This window comes from Rhinoraja longicauda, chromosome 20 (genome assembly GCF_053455715.1).
Source record: "Rhinoraja longicauda isolate Sanriku21f chromosome 20, sRhiLon1.1, whole genome shotgun sequence".
NCBI classification, from domain to species: Eukaryota; Metazoa; Chordata; class Chondrichthyes; order Rajiformes; family Arhynchobatidae; genus Rhinoraja; species Rhinoraja longicauda.
Genome location: NC_135972.1, coordinates 10,961,718 through 10,985,715, shown reverse-complemented (window position 1 = coordinate 10,985,715; position 23,998 = coordinate 10,961,718). Strand labels below are relative to the sequence as shown.

The 23,998-nt window shown below is 43.7% G+C and overlaps 1 protein-coding gene across 1 annotated transcript in view; it reads left to right on the top strand.

Annotated features, from left to right (window-relative positions):
- The window catches only part of LOC144603556 (ataxin-7-like protein 1), a 162,437-nt gene that overhangs the window by 119,631 nt on the left and 18,808 nt on the right, over positions 1–23,998 (top strand). Inside the window, 5 exon segments of the mRNA XM_078416932.1 lie at positions 14,042–14,334; positions 20,581–20,663; positions 21,309–21,565; positions 23,487–23,676; positions 23,793–23,914. Coding sequence (XP_078273058.1) covers positions 14,042–14,334; positions 20,581–20,663; positions 21,309–21,565; positions 23,487–23,676; positions 23,793–23,914 — 945 coding nt within the window.

Here is a 23,998-nt window from a genome sequence, read left to right as displayed (position 1 = left end):
TTCCCAATGGCAGGAGTGAAATGAACATTGCAGTTCATCATGTGGATGGGAATACTTTACCCATGGAGACAGTTACACTTCACTGTATATATTTGTCGAAAGCATTATTAGCTTCTCCTCTTTTGTTCCTATCCTGATATGATGGAGTAAACTTCATTAAGACCACATTGCCAAGTGTGAATCAATTGTGGTGGCAGCTCTGGTCTCCGTTGTCCACATTTTGTTAAAAGTCTCAATTGATCCAAGGCTCTCTGTTCTATCGGGTTTCCACCAATAACACCTCAATTTTGAAGAGACAAGCTAGATGCAGGAAAAATGTTCCCAATGTTGGGCGAGTCCAGAACCAGGGGCCACTGTCTAAGAATAAAGGGGAGGCCATTTAAAACTGAGGTGAGAAGAAACTTTTTCACCCAGAGAGTTGTGAATTTGTGGAATTCTATGCCACAGAAGACAGTGGAGGCCAATTCACTGGATGAATTTAAAAGAGAGTTAGATAGAGCTCTATGGGCTAGTGGAATCAAGGGGTATGGGGAGTAGGCAGGCACAGGTTATTGATTGTAGATGATCAGCCATGGTCACAATGAATGGTGATGCTGGCTTGAAGGGCCAAATGGCCTCCTCCTGCACCTATTTTCTGTGTTTCTATTTGGGCAGTCTGCTACCTTTACATTGATTATCTAAATTCTGTTCATCATCAAACTATTGATTACTTGACGATGTGTTACATTTTGTTTTCTCTTCATGATAGTACCCAAGAAGTTTTATTTCAAGAAATAGTAATCATCATTAATATAAAATTGAGGAAAATATTAAACAAATTTGTTTTGCCTCCTGCAGGCGATAGCTTTGGGGATATTAGGCACAAATAACAGCAACGCTGTGTGGCGCATGTTGTTGTGTGGACTAAATAACCTGTTTTTATACTGGATATTCTTTAATCTTTCCAGAAACTTCCACTTCCTTTGCTAAACCAAATAAACAAAATATTTTAAGAACTTAATTTATTTTGTTTACAATTTCAAGGTTTCACTTATCACAGAGCATATGCTGTATTCATTAATTTAAAGCGTGCTAGTTAGTCATTTACATTGAGCTCTTCAGACAGTGGCCTTGCATTTATATTTTTAAAAAGCCAAAGTTAATCTTTGCACATTTGTGATTTTAGGCAAGGGAATCCAAACCGGCATCAAATTTGCAAGAAATTAAGTTGGCAGTCAGCTTTAAATTGAGACATTAAATTGATGACTTCAGTGAAGGTTTCTTGGTGGGCACCAGTTTTGAGACAATAATTAAAGCAGATGAAGACACAGAGTTTTATAAACCATAAAGTCCCATAACATTTGATGTGGTCAGTTATTCTGTTAAACTTTTATTTACATTTCTGAAAGTTCAAGAGTGAAATATGCAAGGGTGGCAGCCTACTGCAGGATCAGTTCAAGCAGTAGATTGTTCAGCTTGCATGGATCAAAATGGCATCAAAACATTGGATCAACTTTATTGACTTGTCTTTGTCCTTCATCAGCAGCCATTGCTGATGAGGTATTATGGATTAGTTCTTGACTAAATGAGTATGTAAACTAATCATAAGCTTGTTATCACAATATTACCCATTGGCACTATTTTATTACTCTACTAATAAACATGAAATATGTATCAATCAAATGCATCATGCCTGCTGTAATCTCGGCAGAACACAAAGTGGTGGATTAACTCGGTGCGTCAGGCATGATTTGTGAAGGGAATGGACAGGCGATGTTCTGGTTGGGGCACGTTTTTAGACTCCTGGCCCGAAACATCGCCTATCTATTTCCGCCACAGACATAGAAACATAGAAACATAGAAAATAGGTGCAGGAGTAGGCCATTCAGCCCTTCGAGCCTGCACCGCCATTCAATATGATCATGGCTGATCATCCAGCTCAGTAACCTGTACCTGCCTTCTCTCCATACCCCCTGATCCCTTTAGCCACAAGGGCCACATCTAACTCCCTCTTAAATATAGCCAATGAACTGGCCTCAACTACCTTCTGTGGCAGAGAATTCCACAGACTCACCACTCTCTGTGTGAAGAAATATTTTCTCATCTCGGTCCTAAAAGACTTCCCCCTTATCCTTAAGCTGTGACCCCTGGTTCTGGACTTCCCCAACATCGGGAACAATCTTCCCACATCTAGCCTCTCCAACCCCTTAAGAATTTTATATGTTTCAATAAGATCCCCCCTCAGTCTTCTAAATTCCAGTGAGTATAAGCCTAGTCTATCCAGTCTTTCTTCATATGAAAGTCCTGCCATCCCAGGGATCAATCTTGTGAACCTTCTCTGTACTCCCTCTAAGGCTAGAATGTCTTTCCTCAGATTAGGAGACCAAAACTGTACACAATACTCCAGGTGCGGTCTCACCAAGGCCCTGTACAACTGCAGCAGAACCTCCCTGCTCCTATACTCAAATCCTCTTGCTATGAATGCTAACATACCTTTCGCTTTCTTCACTGCCTGCTGCACCTGCATGCCTACTTTCAATGACTGGTGCACCATGACACCCAGGTCACGTTGCATCTCCCCTTTTCCTAATTGGCCAGCATTCAGGTAATACTCTGCTTTCCTGTTCTTGCCGCCAAAGTGGATAACCTCACATTTATCCACATTATATTGCATCTGCCATGCATTTGCGCACTCTCCTAATCTATCCAAGTCACTCTGCAGCCTCCTAGCATCCTCCTCGCAGCTAACACTGCCACCCAGCTTCATGTCATCCGCAAACTTAGAGATGTTGCATTCAATTCCGTCGTCCAAATCATTAAAATATATTGTAAATAACTGGGGTCCCAGCACTGAACCTTGCGGTACCCCACTAGTCACTGCCTGCCATTCCGAAAAGGACCCGTTTATTCCTACTCTTTGCTTCCTGTCCGCCAACCAATTCTCTATCCACCTCAACACTGAACCCTCAATACCGTGTGCTTTAAGTTTGTACACCAATCTCCTATGTGGGACCTTGTCGAAGGCCTTCTGAAAGTCCAGATATAACACATCGACTGGTTCTCCCTTATCCACTCTACTAGTTACATCCTCGTTGTCTGACCCATTGAGTTACTCGAGCACTTTCTGCTTTGCCCAGGAATTCTAGCATCTGTAGCGCCTTGTATCTCCATAAACTTGACAAAATTGTGCGATGATAGCTAGCAAATCTCCTGTGGCACTGCTTGCGTTAAATATTAATGATCTGACAGTCATATATAATGTACTGTGATAATTCTTCATTAACAGCAAACGTGTTTAAAAATAGGAAGTCTCCAATTGCTCACAGCCAACTCTTATCTGCAGTCACAATATAATTTTAACTATTTGTTCAAGGCCCCCTGCTGATTGTATACACTTGCCAGTTTGAAGTTATACAGAGAAGTACCAAGCAATTTCAGACAGGTTTGCCTCCCTAAATAATCTAACCTGAAATTATTAAATACATTAGAAAATGTAACTTTTTTATCATGTTAATTCACGATGCTCCTCTATTGTTCTGCAAAATTGGCTGTATTTTACAGTCACTACCTCAATAGCAATCTTGCAGAGCAAACTGCTGCCCCCCTCCCCCCCACCCAACCATTGTGCCCATCATTACCACTGCTTCGAGCATTTTCCTCAATAAAATCAATGGAGTCAAAATTAAATCTTGGATAATAGCAGGGTGATTTGCTTCTCCAATTTACAGGGGAATTGGGTTCTGTTCTGCTCATTTACTAACAAGGTATTGAAGGTCAAACTCTACCTTAACATATCAAAGGATATGTTAAATGCTTTTGCGTTGCTTGTTTCCGTTGTTCTGTGCAGGGCCATTTGTGCTCGTCGCTTGCTCAGAGCGTATGGTGTCAGCTATAGATAAATGAGGATGTTAAAAACCTGGTGACTGTTTCCGTGCAAGGCGTGGGTGGGTCATTTGCTCCTGGTGGCTTGCCTCCTAGGTTTCGTGCTGACAGGAGGCCGTGGCACAATCCTCCTTCCCTCAATAAGAATAGAAAGGCAGATTATTATCTGAATGGTGTCAAGTTAGGAGGAGGGGGAGTTCAACGAGATCTGGGTGTCCTAGTGCATCAGTCAATGAAAGGAAGCATGCAGGTTCAGCAGGCAGTGAAGAAAGCCAATGGAATGTTGGCCTTCGTAACAAGAGGAGTTGAGTATAGGAGCAAAGAGGTCCTTCTACAGTTGTACCGGGCCCTGGTGAGACCGCACCTGGAGTACTGTGTGCAGTTTTGGTCTCCAAATTTGAGGAAGGATATTCTTGCTATGGAGGGCGTGCAGCGTAGGTTCACTAGATTAATTCCCGGAATGGCGGGACTGTCGTATGTTGAAAGGCTGGAGCGATTGGGCTTGTATACACTGGAATTTAGAAGGATGAGGGGGGATCTTATTGAAACATATAAGATAATTAGGGGATTGGACACATTAGAGGCAGATAACATGTTCCCAATGTTGGGGGAGTCCAGAACAAGGGGCCACAGTTTGAGAATAAGGGGTAGGCCATTTAGAACGGAGATGAGGAAGAACTTTTTCAGTCAGAGGGTGGTGAAGGTGTGGAATTCTCTGCCTCAGAAGGCAGTGGAGGCCAGTTCGTTGGATGCTTTCAAGAGAGAGCTGGATAGAGCTCTTAAGGATAGCGGAGTGAGGGGGTATGGGGAGAAGGCAGGAACGGGGTACTGATTGATAGTGATCAGCCATGATCGCATTGAATGGCGGTGCTGGCTCGAAGGGCTGAATGGCCTACTCCTGCACCTATTGTCTATTGTCTATTGTCTATTGTCAATGTGGAAGAGATTGCAGAATTAGTGAGTAACAAACGTTCAAGAAAAGGTGTGAGGATATTGTAAATCACTAAAGGCCAGTCAGTTCAGCATCAGTGGTGGATAAGCTTTTAGGAATAACAATCAGGAGAAAAGTTGCAGACGCTTGGAAGAGTTTTGACTAATCCAATTTAATTTTTGGTGAACAAATAAGAAAATGAGTAAAGAAATGGGCATTGTGTGTTTGAATTGTCAGAAAGTGTTTAACAAAATTATGATTAGCAAACTTCAGACACACGGAATAGGAGAGGGTTGGTGTCGGCTTGGATGAGTTTGCTGAAGGATACAAAAACAGCAATATGCGGCTGTTTGTAAGACTGGAAAATGGTAGACAGTGGTCTTCCTGGAGGGTGAGTGTGGGGACTATTGCTTTCACTGGTTTACTACAAATGTTGGAATAATGAGTAAAAAAAAAAACATTCAAAAGTTCCCCATGATGCTTACCTGGGGTAGTTGTGACAAGCAATGAAGATAATACCATTTGACTACAGCAGGTCACGGATATGCCGGCAGATTGGGCCGACAGGTGTCTGGTGGAATTTAACACAGAGAAGCAGAAGGGATGGGGAGAGGAAAGACAGACTTAACAGTTCCACACTGCGCAGTGAGGGATGCAAAGCTTCACGTGCAGGAATCTTTGAAGTTGGTAGCCATGCTGAGAGTATTAGGTAAGTGTGCGGGCTTTGTAACACTAAGTGTATAGAAACAGGGATGTTTTGCCAAACATGTGTAAAGTTCTGGTTAGGCTACAACTGGAGCATATTTCTGGTCATCACACTTTGGTGACCCTTGACGGTATGAGTACATTCAACAGAATGGTTTCAGGGATGAGGGATTTTAATCCACAAGAGTATGGTGAATAAGCTTAGCTTGTTTTGCTTGCATTAAAGGATGAAGGAAGTTTGATATATGCATGCAACCTTACAACAGGTTTAAAATTCCCCCTTCTCTTAGCTGATGCTACAATGACTCGGGGGGGTTTAAGGTTTTGGTCCAAAGAAAGAGCATTGTGAGGAAGTGCTTTTCAAATCCAGAATTCACTGGTGGCAACATAATGAATGCATTAAGGAAGAAATTGGATGGGCACTGGAAGAAAATAAACGGATTGTTTTGTAATCAATCCATTACGAAGTATTCGGTGAACCATAAAACATTTATTAAACCCATGCCGAGTGAGCAGCACACCAGTGCGTTCCTTGCTTCAGCTAACAGACAAACAGTCTTTCCAGGTGAGACAGAGATTCACCTGCACCTCCTCCAACTTCATCTATTGTATCCGCTGCTCTAGATGTCAACTTCTTTACATCGGCGAAACCAAACGCAGGCTCGGCGATCGTTTCGCTCAGTCCGCCTTAACCAACCTGATCTCCCGGTGGCTGAGTATTTCAACTCCCCCTCCCACTCCCAGTCTGACCTTTCTGTCATGGGCCTCCTCCAGTGCCATAGTGAGGCCCACTGGAAATTGGAGGAACAGCACCTCATATTTCGCTTGGGCAGCTTGCAGCCCAGTGGTATGAACATTGACTTCTCCAACTTTAGATAGTTCCTCTGTCCCTCTCTTCCCCTCCCCCTTCCCAGTTCTCCCTCTATCTTCCTGTCTCCACCTATATCCTTCCTTTGTCCCGCCCCCCTGACATCAGTCTGAAGAAGGGTCTCGACCCGAAACGTCACCCATTCCTTCTCTCCTGAGATGCTGCCTGACCTGCTGAGTTACTCCAGCATTTTGTGGGGGAAAAAACAGACCAACAACTAACCAAACAAGCAACAAACTAATTATATCAGTGACTCCAGTCCTACCTAAACCCTGGACTGGATTACAAAGTGGAATGTGTACCATGCATAGGATATGTGGTGAAGGTTCTATAGACAGAGATAAATATGGTTGGTCTACATCCTTCCTCTTCAAGAAGCAAATCACAATTAAACAAACATACAGTGGAGTATATAGGGAAACACCAATGTAGGGGGAGTGCACTTTATGATGCTTACTGTGTGCCGAGAGCTGCGAGTGAGAAGACAGCTCACCGACAGCTCAAACACGGTGCTTGTACTAGTCATTGTACTTCGGGTTCGGCTTGCAGAGGCGGCCTGCACACGTACGGTACTAGCCGTCGCCTTCCCTCACCGAGGATTGAACTGGAGAAGAGAGCGACACAGCAGGTCTGGTCGGTGTTGAGGGTGACGAAGGAGACCTTGGCAGCAGCTGGGGAGGTGAAGCAGCAGGCAAAACATCTGGTTCGGGGTCAGCAAGCAGTTGTGGGACCGTGGGGCAAGAACCGTTGGACCTAGAACTGTTGGGGCGTGGAGGAGACACAGTGCTGTAGTCAGGATAGTGCCGAGGCAGCACTGGCTCATTGACCGGATGAAGGTGTTGCCGGGTACGTCTGTAGGTGCCATCACCAACACGGACCAGGTAAGAGCGCGGCTCAGGAGCAGGTCCTTGAATGACTCCCAGCCGGTCGTAGCCTTTTGGCGTATGCAAGCGGACAACCTGGCCTTTGTTTAGTGGTGGAAGCGGTGTGCTAGACTTGTCATTGTATTTTTTCTGAGTGTCACGGCGTTGTGGAGTTGTGTCTGGACCGCCAGAGGGACACAAACCTGCGGTTGTAGCATCTGCTTGGCTACAGGTACTGCGAGTCTGCCTGGACATAAGGCGCTGGGCAGGGGAACCCAGAATCGAATCACGAGAGATGTTTCGTAAATTAAGCAGGTCGAGATAGACGTCGGAACCGGCACGATGGGATCGTTCCATCACTTGTTTGGCACTTCTCACCGCACGTTCGTTCAAACCGTTGGACTGCGGGTAGTCTGGGCTGCTGTGGATGTGGCGAAAATCCCAGCGTTTAGCGAAGTTTTTGAAATGCTGGCTAGTGAATTGGCTGCCATTGTCGGAGAGAAGATGGACGGGAGCCCTGTGGACTGAAAAGTGGCATGCCAGCTTCTCAACAACCACGGCTGAGGTGGGACTGCGGAGTAGGTCGATCTCCAACCAACCAGAGTACGAGTCAACTAGGACCAGGTACTGGTTGCCACGCCACTCGAAAATGTCAGTTGCAACTGTAGACCACGGCAAGTCAGGCGTGGGGTGCGAGAGAAGGGGCTGTTTGGGTTGGTCCGGCGCCAAGCTATTGGACACCGCACATGTTCAACTCTCCCACGCACAAAGTCGGCCATTCCAGGCCAGAAGAACATACTCTTTGGCCTCAGAACCGTTGCCTCCACACCGGGATGACCCCTGTGGACGGCATCAAAATACTTGCTTTGCAGAGATGCAGGAACCACTGCCTTGTGTCCTTTCACCACGACGCCATCCTGAAGTACCAGTTCATCATGAACAGGGTAGAATGGGCGAAGCAGGGGTGGTAGTCTGTATTGCTTGTCTGGCCATCCACGTCGGATGACAGAGGAAAGTGACTGTAGATGTCATCTGCAGCTGTTTGTGCTGCCAGATCGTCCAGACACGATGATGGGAGAGATAGGAGACCATCATAACAACAAAACCATCATCGTTTGACAGGTGTTTCTCACAGGTGTTGAGCAGAGCCCGTGACAGAGTGTCAGCTAGGTGCACATCCTTTCCGCGTTTATGCATTAGCCTAATGTCGTACTTTTGTAATGCCATCATCATACGTTGGAGGCGCGCAGGGGCGGCGTGTTTCGGCTTTTTTAGAATGCTGACTATCGGCAGGTGGCCAGTTTCGACAGTGACAGGGTTTCCGAAAATGAAGTCATTGAATTTTGTGCAAAGACCACAGCCAGTAGTTCTTTCTCAATCTGCGCGTAGCGCTGTTCAGTATCCGTCATGGTGCGGGAGACACAAGCGATGGGTTTGTGGCCTTTACCATCGTCCTGGAGACAGGCCGCTCCCAGTCCGTATTGTGAGGCGTCGCAAGTTAAAGTGACAGGTAGCTTGACATCGAAGTAAGTGAGTGTTGGAGCACAGGACATCTGTTGCTTGAGAACGTCAAACGCCCTCTGCTGGTGTTCGTGCCAGGACCAGGCTGTGTCTTTGTGGGTCAGTTTCCTTTGTGGGGCTGAGAATTCACTGAAGTTTGGGATGAACTTTCCCAAGTAGTTCACCATGCCAAGAAACCGTTGCAATGCAGTCACGTCTGTGGGTATTGGTAGCTCGTTAATAGCCATGGTTTGCGAGGGGTCTGGTTTGAGACCCTCGTTGGTGAATATGTGACCTACATAGTTCACTTTGTTGACCCGGAACCTGTGGGTTGAGTTTGAGGTTGATTTCCCTGGCAGGGTCCAGAACCAGCTTTAAGTTTGCGTCGTGCTCGCGAACGTTCTGTCCGGCGACTAGGATGTCATCTACAATGATGGCACATGGGTATCCGGCGAACAACTGCTCCATGGTGCGTTGGAAAACCTCGCTGGCCGAGTTTATTCCAAATGGCATGCGTAAAAATCTGTATCGTCCGAAGGGTGTGCCAAACGTGGTCAACATGGAGGATGCATGGTCTAGCGGAATCTGCCAGAAAGAGTTCTTTGCATCAAGAACTGAGAATACCGTAGCTTTTCCCAGGTGTGCCGCGACTTCTTCCACCGAGCGCATTGGGCGGTGTGGGCGTCTAATGGCAGTTTAAATCCTTGGGGTTGATGCAAATTCGTATTTCGTCCTTGTTTTTCTTGGTTGCTACAACCATGGTCGAGACCCAGGCAGACGGATCATTGAGGGGGGCAATCACACCCAGAGTTTCCATTCTGTTAAGTTTGTTCTGTACGCGGTCTCGCATGGCACGCGGGACCTGATACGGGACACGGACAACTGGCATGACCTCTGGGCCAGTTACAATGGTGTACTTGTGGGAGATGTTTGCCAAGTTTGTTGTCAAAGAGGTCTTGGTACTGTGGGAGGAATTGTTGAACGGGACCCTGGCTGGGGGTGAGCTGGTGTCCAGTTTTGCCGAAGGTGACCAAACCCAAGTCATGGCAAGCATCAATGCCCAGCAGAGGGGTTGTGTTCCCACGGACAATGGAAAAAGTCCAGGTTGTAAACACGTGAAGCCAGATGGCATTGCAGTTCCACTCTTCCGACCGGGTGGACCTCTCCTCCCCCAAATGGGAGGAGCATGACAATGGGAGGAGAAAGGCCCACTGATGACCTTTCACCATCCGGCGCGGCCTGGAACGTGGCAACTTCAACAGCCTGACCGCGGGAGAAGACGGCAGGGGAAAAGAAAAGACATTCTGGCCTTCCATCACAGTGAGGAGGTGACTGGAGGAGACTCACTGTGATGGATGTTTCTTTTTTTTTGTTTTGTGTTGGTTTGTGGTTGTGTAATTGCTTATTTTATTGCTCTTACTGTTGGACTGTGGGTGACGAAACCTCGTCCAAAAGACTTGTTTTTTTTGGATGACAATAAAGGTAATTCTGATTCTGATTTGTTTTTCTAACAACCTCGGATATTCGAACTCTCTGGAAATCCGATAAGGACAAAACATTACAGCGAGCCCCGGTGTCGACTTTAGCAATAATCTCAGCAGTGTTGATCGGCAGCGTTGTTGTAGGATCCTCATGTTTGCATAACGGGTCTGATAAGGAATGAATGTTGAGACTGCCAGTCTGGTACAGAAACAATTCTTCTTGCGCAGGTGCAGGATGGTCCTGTAGAGCCTCGTGAGGAAATGTGGGATGAAGGACACGGAGAGGTTGCTTTGTCTCGACTTTATTCCTCCGAGAGCGGCAGTAACGAATAAAGTGGTTCTTTCTTTCACAATAGTGGCAGATTTTCCCAAAAGCGGGGCACGTTTCACGAATCCCTGCATGGGTGCCACCACAAGTGAGTGATGATATTGGTGGTAACTTTCCCGGACGCCATCGATGGCTGGCGGGGAAATCTGTGAAACGCATTGATACTGTTTGCGGAGTGGGGTCTGTGGGTGTCGGTTAGCTCGGCAACCCGACACGCACGCTCGGCTTTAAGTAGAGTGAGCTCCTCGTCCCGGAGTAACTCACCTCTCACCTTATCATTCAAGATGCCGTACACGAGTCTGCTACGGATGAGGTTGTCGCGTAAATCACCGAGTTGGCATCTGCCAGCGATGTCCTTCAGAGCACTGATGTAGGATTCGACGGGTTCGCCTTCCTTCTGGTTCCGTGAAAAGAATCTGTGGTGCTCCACGACCGAGTTGGTTCGCAGCTGACATAGCTGCCGGAACTTTCTAAGGAGACACACTGGGTGTCGGATAGATTCGGCAGGGGTGGCAGGGTTTCCCGCGCCATCAAGCTCAGTTGGTGCGTAGTGGAAATTCTGTGCCCATAGAGTGGCTTCTGTGCCCGCCACGTTGAGGAGAATGGAAGCTTGTACATCAGCGGGTGCATCATGGTGAGCCGCGTGGATGAATACTCCATATTCTACTACAAAGGTACGCCAACGTTCAGCGAGGTCCCCATCAAACGCTAACGGGTCGGGTTTACGAAAAGCACCAGCCATTGCAGGAAAATGGTACAAAAAAAACAAACTGAAATAAATTCAGGCAATCAAATGGAGGAGTGGTCGAGAAACTTCTGACACCATGTTTTGTAATCAATCCATTACGAAGTATTGGGTGAACCATAAAACATTTATTAAACCCATGCCGAGTGAGCAGCACACCTGTGCGTTCCTCACTTCAGCTAACAGACTAACAACTAACCAAACAAGCAACAAACTAACTATGTCAGTGACTCCAGTCCTACCTAAATCCTGGACTGGATTACAAAGTGGAATGTGTACCATGCATATGATGTGAAGGTTATATAGACAGAGATAAATATGGTTGATCTACAGGGGATGTTAGGGGATGAGACAGAATGGGAATGACTGGATTGCTATTCTGAGAGATAGCATGAATTAGATGGGCCTAATAGCATTATTTGTACTGGAATGACAGAGGTTGCCCATTGTTCATCAGTCAGTGTGTCTAAACTCTGGTTATCTATTGATATTCCTTTGCTATTAATGAGACATTGTGGTGCACAAACAGGCTGCTGCCTTGTTATATTGCACTTCAGAGGGGTTTAATTGATATACAAAGTATTCCAAGATGTCCTAAGATTGGGGAAATGCCATAAAAAACGTTCTTTGCTTGTCTACTTTTAGCTGGTTGGATCTTTGCCTTGATATGATTTAAGTGGGAGTGTCGGGCGAATATGATGTGCTAAATTTGCAGTCTCCTTCAGCCCTCTTCTTTCAGGTACCCATTCTAACCATTACTTCTGTGTCCAATGGTTAGCAGCCTTGCCCTGGACCCAATATCAGTTTTAATTTTCCACTTAATGGAAATTATTTGATAACACAGACTCTTGATAATACAGAGTTGCGCTGAAACTCGGAGTCACCTTTCACAAAATGATCCATGTGTAGTGGGAGGTAAAGTTGAATGATGCGGGTTGTGCAAGTGTTTTTTGTGGGTTTTGTCTTCTGATCTGTAATCCTATATTTGTCTGCTGTTTTGTTTGGATCTTCTAGTCATTGAAGGTCTGTATCCAGCAAAGTAACAACCACTATCTTTTGCAAAATTATTGTGTGTATAGTTGTTTGTGATGCTCGTAAAGCTCCTATCATCCCCTGTAAGTTATACCAACATCAGCAGCTTTACCATTAATATACAATATTGGGTCAGTTTAACCTCCAACCAACAATCTGATCTTATTTTGCTTGCTTCCCCAATCTCTGTTCAGATTGAATATTTATTTGGCTTTATTGACCAACGTTTTGCATTTGTAACATTCAGGCAAGCTTTTTCAATGACCTGACTGCCAGATAATGTAATGTCTGTATCTTATTTTCAAAAAATGGGCAAAGGTGACCTGCCTTCTCTCTGTTATTAAAGCCTTCATTACTTCTGCCATCACTGATTCGTAGTTTGTCATTGCAGGAATTTCATATAATTAATTCAGTTTGCAACTCTGTTTTGGTGTTAAATCATTTTAGGGTCTTTCTAAGATAGTAATCTTATGTTAAGAAATAATCTTGTGCACTACATAAATAAACATCTCTTTTCAATATTTTAGGAAAATTCATCTTTGCCACAAGATTTAGAATTTTGTTCTTTCCTTTCCCTCTCCCATTCCTGTTGGGTTTTTTAAAGCGTTGATAGTAGAAACCAAAGATACTAGAGGAACAAGATAGACCACTCGACCCTAAAAACCGTAGTATGTCGTGACGCCATTTTAGTAGGCAGAAACTTGCAGAAAATTTAAAAAGAAAAATAACAACATTCTGTGAATTGATAGATGAGATATATTCTGCATTTTAATGGTGTCATCACACATACTGTTCCCCCAAAACACTGATTGCACTGCGAGAGGCATAACGAATGGCGGGTTTTGCCTACTAAAATGGCTCCTTTGCGTACTACACTTCAGTATAGGCGATTTCAACGGAGTGGTCCATCTTGTTCCTCTAGTATCTTTGGTAGAAACGAATGCTGGGATTATACCACAAATGATGTGGACAAGAGTAACTTGGTCATTGAGTGTTAGAAAGCTGTTGCACCACGAAAGGCAGATCAGCTGAGTTAGACCTTGTGACACTTAGCCATAACAAGATTGACCAAAATCAGGAATTGAAACTCCAACCAAAGACTCTTGTCTTCCGTCGTCTCTCCTTTATGCAGCTTGGGTGTGCGGGAGGTAGTAATTAGCCTCCAATTAATAAGTATTGACTATTTTAGCAAAGAGCATTCTCTTTCACACTGCTCAGCATAACAGTGAATTTGGATATGCCATCATTTCTGATCAGCTGTGTTGCACAGTTGTTTTTGAAAAGTTTGGACTAGTCCACAAAACCAAGGCAGAGAATATTTCAATTTGCTGATTGAATTAACTTTTTGAAATCAAAACTAAAAGCATCAAATCATTTATTATTCATTTGTGATTGTAGCTCTGTGCAGTTAAACTCAGAAATGCAGGACTTCCGGATCTTCTGAGGTTGTCTCTGAATATTTTCTATTGCTCATTACAAATTAGAAAAAGCTTTTATTCCTCTTTGATTAAGCATTGAAAGCATCCATTTCATTCTCAAAGAATCGCACGTTGTGAACCTCTAAATTTGATTTTTTAACAATGCAGGCACGCTACCAAAAATATTAAGCAAATATAGTCTGTATTAATATATTCACTTATAAATTTAGCTTTCCATTTGTGCCTGTGAAAGGGTCAACAAACAAAGTAAAATACATTTCTAATTTGTGGGACTTTTTATTCTTGCAGTGTTCCTGTCCCAATTGTAAGCCTTGAGAAGATCCTTAACCTTGTGAAAACAGATGGTGCCAATGCTAAAATGAGTTCCACCACTGCTACCACCGCCACCACCTCTTCTGCCTCTTCATCTTCCACACCTTCCGCAAATTTGGTTAAGTCTGGTTTGACGTCAACTACATCAAAGTCTGTGCCACCTTCACCTGAGAAGATTTTGAATGGAAAAGCAACAGTACCTTCTGCAATAGACAAGAAACATCAGAATGGTACCAAAAGCAGTAACAGGTCTCACAAAAGACTTTCTGGTGAGCATTTCTTTCTGCTCTCTTCTGGTATAAACTTATGCGTTTGCCATTGTTTACAATAATCACGAGCAGGAAATTACAGAAGTCAAACAGATAATCTGTGGAGTAGAAAGCTTGATATGGTATACATGTTGAAATTTAAGACAAAATATTATGTGCTTGGAAGAAGTCGTGCATGGTATTGCTGATACTGGTGGTTGGAATTCAGAGCTCGTATTCAGCCATCGGCATTCTCAGGGAACAGAAAATATTAAAACTGTGCAAAATAGATTTTGACCAATTAATCCTGCCCAATCAATCTATTCTGGAGGTGTAGTTGTTGACTGCTATCATCAACAATCTATTCACCATTGGTTTGGGTTTCATCAGGAAGACTAGTCATCTCCAGACCTCTGCATATGAGGGAAAACTGGCAAGGAACATAAAAACAGACTGCAAAAGCTTTTATAGATATGCCAAGAGAAAAAGATTAGTTAAGGCAAATGTAGGTCCCTTGCAGTCGGAAACAGGTGAATTGATCATAGGGAACAAGGAGATGGCAGACCAATTGAACAAATACTTTGGTTCTGTCTTCACTAAGGAAGACATAAACTGTCTGCCGGAAATAGCGGGGGACCGGGGGTCTAATGAGATGGAGGAACTGAGGGAAATCCAGGTTAGTCCGGAAGTGGTGTTAGGTAAATTAAATGGATTAAAGGCAGATAAATCCCCAGGGCCAGATAGGCTGCATCCCAGAGTGCTTAAGGAAGTAGCCTCAGAAATAGTGGATGCATTAGTGATAATTTTTCAAAACTCTTTAGATTCTGGAGTAGTTCCTGAGGACTGGAGGGTAGCTAATGTAACCCCACTTTTTAAAAAGGGAGGGAGAGAGAAAATGGGGAATTATAGACCAGTTAGCCTAACATCGGTAGTGGGGAAAATGCTAGTCAGTTATTAAAGATGTGATAGCATCACATTTGGAAACTGGTGAAATCATCGGACAAAGTCAGCATGGATTTACCAAAGGCAAATCATGTCTGACGAATCTTATAGAATTTTTCGAGGATGTAACTAGTAGAGTGGATAAGGGAGAACCAGTCGATGTGTTATATCTGGACTTTCAGAAGGCCTTCGACAAGGTCCCACATAGGAGATTGGTGTACAAACTTAAAGCACACGGTATTGAGGGTTCAGTGTTGAGGTGGATAGAAAATTGGTTGGCGGACAGGAAGCAAAGAGTAGGAATAAACGGGTCCTTTTCGGAATGGCAGGCAGTGACTAGTGGGGTACCGCAAGGCTCAGTGCTGGGACCCCAGTTATTTACAGTGTATATTAATGATTTAGATGAGGGAATTGAATGCAACATCTCTAAGTTTGCGGATGACACGAAGCTGGGTGGCAGTGTTAGCTGTGAGGAGGATGCTAGGAGGCTGCAGAGTGACTTGGATAGATTAGGCGAGTGGGCAAATGCATGGCAGATGCAATATAATGTGGATAAATGTGAGGTTATCCACTTTGGCGGCAAGAACAGGAAAGCAGAGTATTACCTGAATGGTGACCGATTGGGAGAAGGGGAGATGCAACGTGACCTGGGTGTCATGGTGCACCAGTCATTGAAAGCAAGCATGCAGGTGCAGCAGGCAGTGAAGAAAGCGAATGGTATGTTGGCATTCATAGCAAGAGGATTTGAGTTTAGGAGCAGGGAGGTTCTGCTGCAGTTGTACAGGGCCTTGGTGAGACCGCACCTGGAGTATTGTGTGCAGTTTTGGTCTCCTAACCTGAGGAAAGACGTTCTTGCCTTAGAGGGAGTACAGAGAAGGTTCACCAGATTGATCCCTGGGATGGCGGGACTTACATATGAGGAAAGACTGGATAGACTGTACTCGCTGGAATTTAGAAGACTGAGGGGGGATCTTATAGAAACATATAAAATTCTTAAGGGGTTGGAGAGGCTAGATGCGGGAAGATTGTTCCCGATGTTGGGGGAGTCCAGAACCAGGGGTCACAGCTTAAGGATAAGGGGGAAGTCTTTTAGGACCGAGATGAGAAAACATTTCTTCACACAGAGAGTGGTGAGTCTGGAATTCTCTGCCACAGAAGGTAGTTGAGGCCAGTTCATTGACTATATTTAAGAGGGAGTTAGATGTGGCCCTTTTTGCTAAAGGGATCAGGGGGTATGGAGAGAAGGCAGGTACAGGCTACTGAGCTGGATGATCAGCCATGATCATATTGAATGGCGGTGCAGGCTCGAAGGGCCGAATGGCCTACTCCTGCACCTATTTTCTATGTTTCTATGTCCAAGCATATTCCAAGATTTGAATACAGGAGATGAGATGAGAATAGGTCCCCTAGCTATCAGGACAGGAATTGACTGAGTGTGGCATCAAGATGCCATGGTGAAACTGATGTCATCGGACATCAAGAAGAAAGTAATCCAACGGTTGCAGTTCTTCAGAAGAACATAGTTATGTTTGTTAAATGCCAAATTGCACATCCAAAATGTTGTTTGCTACCTTTGCTGATTTTTCCAAACATTCAACATGGAGAAGTACAAATTCCTCAGCTGGGTGAATATGGTAGATATTAATCAGGAGTACAATCCTAAAGGACTTGAAAGGATAGATGCTGGGCAGGGCTGACCAGAACTAGGTGCCACATGTCTCCTGAGAGTCTGATAAGAAATTTCATCCGTTGTCTATCTTGGAAACCTTTTACTGTAAGCCTCCTGTGGCTTAGTCATTGAATATACGGTCGGCACAGACATCATGTTCCTGTGTTGTATGGTTCCATATTCAAGACAGAAGTTGGATTCTTGAATAGTAAGGGAATTCAAGGACACATTTTATATATCCAATAAATAATATAGTGCTAAGAAGTGACAATTGGCTCTGAGAAGTGGCATTGGAGTTAGATGGGGTAGTGAAGAAGGCACATGGCATGCTTGCTTCATAGGTCAGAGCATACAATATAAAAGTTGGGGCGTTCGTTGCAATTCTACAAAACCCCGGTTGGATGTTCCTGGAATATTGTGAGCTGTTTTGTTTGTGATACTATAGGAAGGATGTAGTTGCACTGGAGCGAGTGCGGAGGAGATCCACCAGGATGTTGCCTGGATTAGATGACTTCATTTATGGCAAGAGATTGGATAGGCTGGGTTTGTGGAGTGAAAGAGGCCAAGGTGTGATCTGAATGGTTTCTAAGACTATAAGAGTAATCCTCCCCCCCCAAAAAATCAAGAGGCTTAGCTTTAAGATGAGGAAAAGGAGGTTTAAGAGGAATTTGAGGGAAATGTTTTTTTTACTCCGAGAGTGATTAACATTAGGAACTCGGTGTTAAAGGAGGAGTTGAAGTTGGATACAATCACTACATTTAAAAGACACGGACCGGATGTGGGTCAAATAAATGTGTGTACTTGGGCAATAAAGTCAGCATGGACATGGCGGGCATAAGTTCATGAGTTATAGGAGCAGAATTTGGCCATTCGGCCCATCAAGTCTACTCTGCCATTCAATCATGGCTGGTCTATCTTTCCCTCTCAACCCCATTCTCCTGCCTTCTCCCCATAACCCCTGACACCCATACTAATCAAGAATCTGTCAATCTGCACCTTAAAAATACCCAATGTCTTGGCCTAGATGGAGCAATTCCAGAGCAGTGACAAAATATTTCCAGCACTTACTTCTTTTTTATCCTCTGTATGTTAAGTTGTTTTCCAACCAACAATGCTCTAATTTGGAATTTGTTGAAACAACCAATTCATCAACTCAAGATGAGATATTTTACGGACGTTTTCAAGGAGTTTTCGATCGATATAACTTTTGCTTTTTGTTAAATTGAAATTGAAGATGCATTTACTATCAATAAGGTTGCCACTGTGTATCTGTCCAAAATCATTTTTTTTAATGGTTTTGTAACTTGAATTGAAATGACCTGTGCTTCAAATTTTCAAAACCAGATTTAAGGCACCATATTTTGAAAAGTAGTAGTTTTATCCAAAATCTATCAACAGGAAATGATTTTGAAATGTGTCCTGAAATATCTAGTTTCATTTCCTGCCTCACTGCAAGTCAGTGTTAAATCATTTAATGTTGCTTGTGATGGATATATTTTTAAAGTCATTCTGAGGAAAGTTAAATAAACACCAAAATGCTACCTAAAGCTTTCAAATATCTGAAGCTTTCCAATGTTGGATTAATAATTAAACGTGGTTAATGTGTATTTTGCGATATATCTATTTAACTTGCCCATTTAGTTGGTGCTGTACGCTAATGCTATCTAGATATGTTACCTTAAAATAACCTCAGTGTTTTAGGCGAACAGCCATCTCTGGGAAGAGAAGAGGAACAGAGCCAGTAGCGAAGCTCACAAGATTAAGGAACATTTTTATAATTACCCACTATTTAGTTTATTTTTAAATACAGCGTAGAAACAGCCCCTTCGGCCTACCGACTCCGCGCCGACCAACAGTCCCCGTACAACACCAGCACTATCCTACACTCGAGGGACAATTTACAATTTTACCCAAACCAATTAAACCACAAACCTGTATGTCTTTGGAGCGTGGGAGGAAACAGGCGCACCCGGAGAAAACCCACGCGGTCACCCGGAGAATGTGCAAACTCCGATTGAAAGCACACGTAGTCAGGATCAAACCCGGGACTCTGGCACTGTAAGGCAGCAACTCTTTACCACTGTGCCACTGGGCATGCACACTGGACATACACTATGACATGCAAATGCACAAATCCCACTTTGCTGAGGTAACATAGTGCTTGAAATACTGATATTCCCTTCATTTCTTACTTCTAACCACATATATAACCTCGCTCCTCAGGGACATTCCCCCTGAGGAATCCTCGCTAAGTATTAATATAGTGCAAGATAGTATTAGTGTATGAGGTAATCTCTGGTCGGCGTGGACTCGGTGGGGCGAAGGGCCTGCTTCCGTGCTATGTCTCCAAAGTCTAAATCTGATTCAGAGCACTTTGGGTCCCAGCAAACCCCCACTTCCACCCCAGCTAGTTTAAACCCTCCCAAGTAGCTCCAGTAAAATATTCCTGCCAAGATATTGATTTCTCTCTCCTGTTCAGATGCAACCTATCCTTCTTGTACAGGTCACCTCTGCCCTGAAAGAGATCCTCATGGTTCAAGAAACCGAATCCTTCCCACCTGCACCATCTCTTCAGCCATATATTCATTTGCCCTGTCCTCCTATTCAAGATTAGTATAAGGGGTTTTGGGGAGAAGGCAGGAGAATGGGGTTGAGAGAGAAAGACAGATCAGCCATGATTGAATGGCGGAGTAGACTTGATGGGTCGAACGGCCTAATTCTGCTCCTATCACTTATGAACTTATTCTTGCCTTCCCCATATGCGTAGCAGGGGGACTAATCCAGAAATTACAACCTTAGAAATCCTGCTTTTTAACTTTCTGCCTAACTCCCTATATTTATCTTGTAAGACCTCATTTCTACTTCTACCCTTTGTCATTGCCACCAAAGTGTACAATGACCTCTGGCTACTCACCTCCCCTTGCGAATGTGCAGGTTGAAGTCATAAAGTTGAACAAAAAAAATGTTGCTACAGCAGTTCACAGTAAATGCTTAACTTTGGAAAAATAGAACAGAGAGTAAGATTTGTGATATGCCGTTCTTGAGAATGATTAACACAACCCAAAGTCCTACTAACACTCTCTTACCATTGCAGAAATAGTTCATGTGTACTGCGTGACTTCTATCATATTCCCACTGCTCTTTTTGAAGCTGCATATTCCTGTTGTAAATTTCTATGCTCTTATAAGAATTTAGAACATGATGCTGATGATTGGATTCACATAAATTTGGTTATGATTTTTTTTTAACATTTATTATGTTCAAAAGAGACATGCGTGAAAACTATTTTTGAGACTGCTTACTCCAAATTACATTTTTTGAAGGTTTATGTCTTTAGATGGTTCCGAAAAGGCCTTTATTTTGTAAGCTTTTTCTTTCTCAGATGCTTGGGATGCAGCGTTGTGGATTTCTGAGGAAGGCCAGCAGTTCTGCATGGAGCTACTGGTACTTCTGTTCACAAACGTTTGGAAGCTTGAGACTTCCGCACAAGTGCTTCCAAGTGGCGTGAGAGGGCAGGCCGATAATGCCCCTCAATTAGCCTCGTAATCTGGGATCCGTGTGTGTTGTAAAACCCATAGATATCACGAGAAAAATCTTGATATACTTTATCATGGTAGGTGGTATGTGCTTTGAAATGTTTCCTTTCATTTCGACAGAGAGGGAATTTGATCCTAACAGACACTGTGGAGTTACGGATCCCGAGACAAAGAAGCCATGTACAAGGTCACTCACCTGCAAGGTATTCCTCTTGCTTAAAATGATTGGTTGGCTTATTTGTGTTGGAATTTTTAAAGGAGTTTAATTTGCAGCCAGTCATTATATGTGCATAAAATAACACCTTGTGGGTGGCATGGTGGCGCAGCGGCAGAGTTACTGCCTTATAGCACCAGAGATCTGGGCTCAATCCTGACTGCGGGTGCTGTCTGTACCGAGTTTGTATGTTCTCCCCATGACCTGCATGTGTTTTCTCCGGGATCTCGGGTTTCATCCCAGACTCCAAAGACATACAGATTTGTAGGTTCATTGGCTTGGTATAATTGTAAATTGTCCCTCGTGTGTGTGTGGGATAGTGTAAGTGTGCAGGGACTGCTGGTCGACGGGGACTTGTTGGGTCGAAGGGCCTGCTTCCGTGCTGCATCCTTAAATAAACTAAATGTTAAATAATTCACTTTACATTGTATTCTTAAACATATAAACAAATGGCAGCTAACATCATAGCAAAATTATTTGTCATACTTTGAACCGTTATCAGCAATGCAGCAAGGCATACTATTTACAACTTGGGCAATCCTTTTTAAGTTACCTTATTGATTTCAAGCATTGTTTCACCTGAGATTTAGTGTTTGGCTTCCATTTCGTAATTTTCCTTCTGGCCTCTTCGCAGACACATTCTCTTAACCATCGGAGAGCAGTGCCAGGTCGAAGGAAACAGTTTGACATTCTTCTCGCTGAACACAAAGCTCGCTCAAGGGAGAAAGAAACCGTGAAAGACAAGGAACACCCTCCGGCGTCGAAGGAAACACTTCAGAGCCAGTTACTTCCTACACAGGAGCAGGTTACAGGCTCTTTAACAAACACCGGCTTGGACACTAAAGGTACATCGCCAGCAAAATCCAGATCATTGAACGCTGTCCTTGCTAGGTGAGTCACATGGCGATTGTGTTTGTTTGCAATTATCATCACTGTTCTGAAAGCTAATGGACTCGTTCAAAAGTCGTACCCAGTGATTTCAAGCCGCATTGTGAATGTTTAGCAAGGAATTGCAGGTGCTAGTTTATACCGAAGACAGATACAAAATACTGGAGTAGCTCAGCGGGTCAGGCAGCATATCTGGAGAAAAGGAATAGGTGACGTTTTGGATAGAGACCCTTCTTTAGGCCATGCTTTTGACAATAGTAGCATTTTTAATTGCCAAGGAAATGATACGGCTAATTAATCCATCAGCACAAGTCCCCTGGCCCAGCTACCACATAAGTAAACTCACGGAGCAGTTTCAATAGCTGTCAGCACCAGCCATTAGACTGGATCGATGCAACATTATTCCCTCCTGGGACCTTGTACTTCAAATCTTGTACTGTGGTGGTGTCATATTGTGGATTTGTGGCTTAAACCGAAGATAAAGCACTGTTCCTCAAGCCTGCTTTGAGCCTTGTTATATCATTGTGGAAAGTTGCAGATGGATAGGTCAGAGTGGGATGGATGAAAAGTAGCAGGGAACAGGGATTCTGAGGTGCGCTCTGCTACTTTGACAATTTCCAGTTTCCTGGTCCCATCTAGCTCATCGTTGCCATGAACATGCAATGCATCAACACAACCATCTTAAATCAAGATGTTCTGAGGACCTTCTGCGTTTGTCTTAATGGAAAGCCAATGTAAGCGTGAGGAGGGGCACCTCATCCTCCACCTGGGCAGGTAGCAGCCTTCCAGACTCGATATCATCACATTCTGCAACTTAAAATAATGTGCCTGCTTTATATCAGAACTGGCCATTTCTAGAGTAAAATAATCCGTCGATATTTTATGCTCAGAATAAAAGGATGTACCTTTAGAATAGAGATGAGAAGGAATTTCTTTAGTCGCGGGGTGTTGATCTATGGAATTCATTGCCACTGAAGGCCAAATAGTTGGGCATTTTTTTAAGCGGAGATTGATAGGTTCTTGATTAGTAAGGGCATCAAAGGTTACAGGGTGAAGGCAGGGGGAATGAGGTTGAGGGGGGAAAATAGATCAGCCATGATTGAATGGCGGAGCAGACTTGGAGGGTCGAATGCCTAACTCTGCTTCTATGTCTGATGATCTTATGAGATGCATTCTGAGCAGGAACGCGTATTATAAATAATAAGTTTATAAATAATGTTTATAAATAATAATATAAATATTGTGGGGAGAATGTCATTCTTTTTTTTCATAAAGAACATCAACCAAATGATTCCTGGAAATCTGGAAGAGGATCCCATCCAAACTAAAAACAAAAACAATTGCAGTGTGCTGTTGATTACAAAGATGAAAATATATATAAAACTGTTTTCTGCAAAAGTGTGAGAAAAGGAGGAAAAAGTTTGTTGCAGAGCTGAGAGGTTTGAACTTGGATTGTCTTTTGTTCAAGATTCCAGCATCTGGAGTTCCTCATATCTCCACAATTTTCTAACACTGTGGGAATGGTTTCTCCTGCTCCAATTTTCTTACACTTGTTCCCTTATTCTATCGTCAGGCTGTAGGCTTCCAGGTTGTTTTTACCTATTTTGTTCCATCACATTTTTCAATACATCAAATCACCCCTATCCTTTGTTGAAAGGAAAATAGCTCCACGTTTTGAATTCTTTCACCATATTTGTACCTACATTCACTAGGCAGTTGAACCAGAGATTTGTAAGAACAGTTCAGATGAGTTGAAGCAGAAAAGTTGAAGAATAGGGTTTGAAAACAACACAGAGGTTTGCAATTTCAGCCGCGAGTGGGATAAGAGTGACAAAGGATGGATGGGGCCACATGCACTTTGTTCTTTCCCTGAAGTTCAATATGACGTACATGCTCTGATATATTGATGTTTTACTTTCAGCAGACTTTCAGCGACCAACAGCATAAATAATGCGGGTACTGCATCGAACAGTGCAACGGTATTGGAATTGCCATTGTCCATAATTGGAGACATAGCGAGCCGAATGTCGAGTGACGAAGGAGAAGGGGATGGCTCAGAGGATACCGAGAAACTGGATTGCCATTATTCTGGGCACCACCCAAGGCCGCTCGGAGTATGCTGTTTATTTTACTTGTGGCTCGTTCTTTCCTTTCAACACTCGAGATTTGTGGATATTTTATTAACCTCGGTATATGCGGTTTGAAATAATCGCTGTGCATTCTTTTCTAGTATTGCACATTTGGGAGCCGCCTGATGGGGAGAGGGTTCTATGTCTTTGACCGAAGATGGAACCGTTTTCGACTGGCACTTAATTCAATGGTCGAAAAGCACCTAAATTCGCAGATGTGGAAGTGAGTCCATTGTCCACTCTGGTTTATGAGATTAACAGTTCGAACATCAATATTATATTTTAACCCCCTGATAAAACTTGAGTG